Here is a 4,564-nt window from a genome sequence, read left to right as displayed (position 1 = left end):
TCCTACTGCGGCAGTGTGACTCCCCTGGGGCCAGCGACGTAGACCTACGTCGCTGGACTCCTAGTGATTTTGGCGGTGCGCACGTGTTTAGACACAGCGGGAGTCGGGCCGGAGGAGGAGAGGCGGCGATTGCCGTCTCCCTTCCCCGATCATCGGGGAAACTATGAGAAGACCCGCCTGCTTCTGTAAACAAAGCAGGCGGATCTTCTCAGTGACAGACAGGAGAAGATCATAGGATTCAGCATAGCTGAACCTGCGATCTCTGTCTCTGTCACAGAACCCCCCCCCCCCCCCACACACACACACGTCAGTGAGCATGAGGCATACATTTAACCCACTGATCATCCATAGGGTTAACCCCTTCCCTGCCAGTGTCATTAGTAAAGTAACAGTGCATATTTATAGCACTGATTACTGTAGTAATGTCACTGGTCCCCCCAAAAGTGTCAAAAATGTCAGTTAGGGGTCCGATCTGTCCGCTGCAATGTCGCAGTCCCGCAAAAAATCACAGATCGCCACCATTACTAGTAAAAAAAACAAAAAAAACAATAAAAATGATATAAATCTTTCCCGTAGTTAGTAAACGCTATAACTTTTGCGCAAACCAATCAAAATACGCTTATTGCAGTGCCAAATCGCAAAAATAGGGCCTGGTCAGGTAGGGGGTAAAATCTTCTGAGGCTGAAGTGGCTAATGACCTGATTATTTCTTTTTTTTTTTTTTTTTTTTACTTTTTTTTCCAGTATGCTTAAGAAGCTTCAAGCAGCAAAACAAATCAACAAGAGACTAAATTCAACCTCCCAAAAGCTAAGTTCCAAGTGAACCACCATGACCTATTTTCCAGGATCGGATTCCCTGTTTTTGTTCGTCTACATCTTCACATTTGTGACAGGACTTCCCCTGAACCTAGCGGCCCTGTGTACGCTCATTAAAAAATTTAGGCAAGGTGTCCTACCAGTAGACATCCTTCTGATCAACCTGACCATTTCCGATTTGCTACTTTTGATATTTCTTCCCTTCCGTATGTTGGAAGCAGCATCTGGAATGCAGTGGAACATGCCGTATGTTTTATGTCCTTTGTCAGCGTTTATGTATTTCAGCAGCATTTACATCACCTCTCTCTTCCTCATGGCCATCAGCGTAGAGAGGTATCTTGCCGTTGCCTTTCCTATCAAATACAAGCTTATCAAGAAACCAATCTACTCTGTGCTGGCTAGCCTCTTCATCTGGTTCATGGGATCTGTTCACTGTAGTGTTGTTTACATTGTGGAGCACGTTTTTCCCAGCAATATGACGGAACACAATACGACGTGCTACAGTACCTTTTCTCCACGCCAGCTCAAAATTCTACTCCCGGTCAGGCTAGAAATGAGTTTGCTTCTCTTCCTCGTCCCGTTTGTGATCACCGTCTTCTGCTGTTCCAACTTCATCAAGATCCTCCTGTCTCAGCCTCGTCTGGAGAAAAGGAGAAAAATGAGAGCCATCTGTTTAGTGGTGATCACCCTCATTAATTTCATTCTTTGTTTCATGCCCTATAATTTATCGCATGTTGTGGGGTTTTTCCAGGGTGATAGTCCACAATGGAGAGTCTACGCTCTACTGTTAAGCACTTTCAATGCATCGTTGGATCCCCTTATATTCTACTACTCGTCTGCTTCCTTCAAGAAAGTCCTTTTGGAGGGACTGGTGGATGTTTTAAAAATGTTGCATTTGGGAAAATGGTGCTATAAAATTTGTATTGCATCTTATGAGAGAGAGACAAATAATCTTACATGTTAGGACCATACAGAACCACATACTACTGAATAATATATATATATATATATATATACACTACTCCAAAAAATTGAAGGAACACTTTTTTTTCCGAGTATGGCACCAAGTCAATTAAACTCCTGGGATAGTGATCTGGTCAGTTAAGTAGCAGAGGGGGCTGTGAATCAATTTTAGCTGTTTTGGGGGTAATGAAATTAACAACAGGTGCACTAGATGGGCACCAATGAGACAACCTCCAAAACAGGATTGGTTTTACAGGTAGAGGCCACTGAAAAATTTTTCCCCTACCCATCTTATCTGACTGTTTTTCACTAGTTTTGCATTTGGCAAGGGTCGGTGTAACTACTGGTTGAATGAGGCGATACCTGGACCCTATAGAGGTTGCACATGCAGTCCAACTCCTCCAGGATGGCAGATCAATACATGCCATTACCAGAAGGTTTGCTGTGCCTCCCAGTACAGTCTCAAGAGATTCCAGGAAACAAGCAGTTACAGAGTTGGACAGGGCAGTAGAAGGTCCTTAACCCATCAGCAGGACCGGTATCTGCTGCTTTGTGCAAGGAGGAACAGGATGAGCACTGCCTGAGCCCTAGTAAAGGACCTCCAGCAGGCCACTGGTGTGAATGTCTCTGACCAAACAATCAGAAACAGACTTTTTGAGGGTGGCCTGAGGGCCGACGTCCTCTAATGGGCTCTATGCTCACTGCCCGGCACCGTGGAGCTCGATTGGTATTTGCCATTGAACACCAGAATTGGCAGGTCCTCCACTGGCACCCTGTGCTTTTCACAGATGAGAGCAGGTTCACCCTGAGCACATGTGACAGACGTGAAAGGGTCTGGAGAAGCCGCGGAGAATAATATGTTACCTGTAACATTGTTCAGCATGACAGCTTTGGTGGTTGGTCAGTGATGGTCTGGGGAGGCATATCCATGGAGGGACACACAGACCTCTACAGGCTAGACAATGGCACCCTGACTGCCATTAGGTATCGGGATGAAATCCTTGGACCCATTGTCAGACCCTACGCTGGTGCAGTGGGTCCTGGGTTCCTCCCGGTGCACAACAATGCCCGGCATCATGTGGCGAGAGTATGCAGCCAGTTCCTGGAGGATGAAGGAATTGATACCATTGAATGGCCCCCAAGCTCGACTGACTTAAATCCAATAGAACACCTTGGTTTTGGATGCTGATCCTGAAAGTTCTATTTAAAATGTAAAAAAATGTAATTCCAATCATAATGGTTGGTTTTTGATTATACCTTAAAGATTAGAACATAAGCAAGAAGAAGTGAGATTCAAATAAGTACAGTAAACAGTAATTTCTCCATAGGTGCCATCCCGAATAAGGATCCACAAAAAGAACCTTTCCTGTTATGAAGGACCTTAGATGTACCAGTGAGAAAGAATATCAGTTCATAATTCAATCTTTTTATTGGGACCTGTTATATTGCTTTTGGCACTGCTCAGAATAGAGGTGAAAGCAAATCCCTGTGTCCCAGAACATGGGGTGCAGGCTTGTCCTGATACCAATCTAGAGGGCTGGTAAATGCAAGAGAAAAGCATTGCCACTACTCCCGACCAGCCCAAGTGAATGAACGATAAGGAGCAGCCTCAGCCTACATGAAAACACCACACCATACACCCTGATGCATTTCAACCCTGCCGACTGGGGCTTAGTCATAGGAACCTACGGATAAGCCCTAGTGGGCGGGGGCGAAATGCATCAGGGTGTATGATGTGGTGGAGACATGTAGGCTGAGGCTGCTCCTTATCGTTCATTCACATGTATGATGTGGTGGAGACAAGAAGGCTGAGGCCGCTTGTGTATAATGTGGTGGAGACATGTAGGCTGAGACAGCTCCTCCTCGTTCATTCCCCTGGTCTGGCCAGTAGCAGAGGTGATCCTTTCCTCTTTTAAATCTTTTTATTGTTACATCCTTAATAAAATTCCAGACATACAAAAAAAAAAAAAATCACAATAAAGTGCACAGATAAAACTCCTATCATATGATTTTACACCACATGATCCAGCATATTATCTATCGAAACACTCTACCTAATGTGTTTTTGAGGCCTTAAAGTAGAATTCCAGCCTAACACTAACTAGTCTTAAAAAATAATCCCTCTACCATCCTGCTACCTATGCCGCCTGATCTGTTTAAAAAAAAGAAGTGTGCACCTACCTATTTTTAGCCCAGTCCAGTCACGTGATCTGCAAATCTGGCTTCCCTGGTCATTCAGCAGAGGCCACAGGGGAAAGGACTGAGTGCCAAGAATGGCTAAAACATGGGAGCTCGTGAGTGTTATCATGGCTCCAAGACAGTGCTGTATTTTGGCCTAGGCCAACAAGGCCCAGGCCTAGGGCGGCACTTTGCAGGGGGGCAGCAAAAAAGCTGCCCCCCCTTCCACCTGAGACTCTATTGGCCACTGGTTGCTAGAGCCGCCTCTCTCCCCCCCCCCTCTCTCTCTCTCTCTCTCTCTCTCTCTCTCTCTCTCACCCCCTCTCTCTTTCTATATCATGCCCCTCTCTCATCCTTCCTCTCTCACCCCCCTCTCTCTCTCTCTCTCTCTCTCACCCCTCTTCTCTCTCTCCCTTTCACCCCCTCTCTTTCTATATCATCCCCATCTCTCATCCCCCCTCTCTCTCGCTATCACTCTCACCCCCCTCTCTCTCTCTCGCTCTCACTCTCATCCCCCTCTCTCTCTCTCACCCCCCTCTCTCTAATCCCCCCTCTCTCTCTCTCATCCCCCCTTTCTCTCTCTCTCACCCCCTCTCTCTCTCATCCCC

General features: G+C 46.2%; 1 protein-coding gene across 1 annotated transcript; it reads left to right on the top strand.

Annotated features, from left to right (window-relative positions):
• Nucleotides 1–828: 828 nt before the first annotated feature.
• On the top strand, nucleotides 829–1,779 carry LOC309568999 (free fatty acid receptor 3-like; the record flags this gene model as incomplete). The annotated part of the gene is made up of 1 exon (XM_082274760.1): nucleotides 829–1,779. The coding sequence occupies one exon, from the start codon at nucleotides 829–831 to the stop codon at nucleotides 1,777–1,779; it is 951 nt and encodes a 316-aa protein (XP_082130886.1).
• Nucleotides 1,780–4,564: the final 2,785 nt, after the last annotated feature.

The sequence above is a fragment of the Pelophylax lessonae genome (genome assembly GCF_965119305.1).
Source record: "Pelophylax lessonae genome assembly, chromosome: 12".
Taxonomy (NCBI): domain Eukaryota; kingdom Metazoa; phylum Chordata; class Amphibia; order Anura; family Ranidae; genus Pelophylax; species Pelophylax lessonae.
Note: the sequence above shows the minus strand (reverse complement) of the source record. Positions and strands in the feature narration are given on the sequence as shown.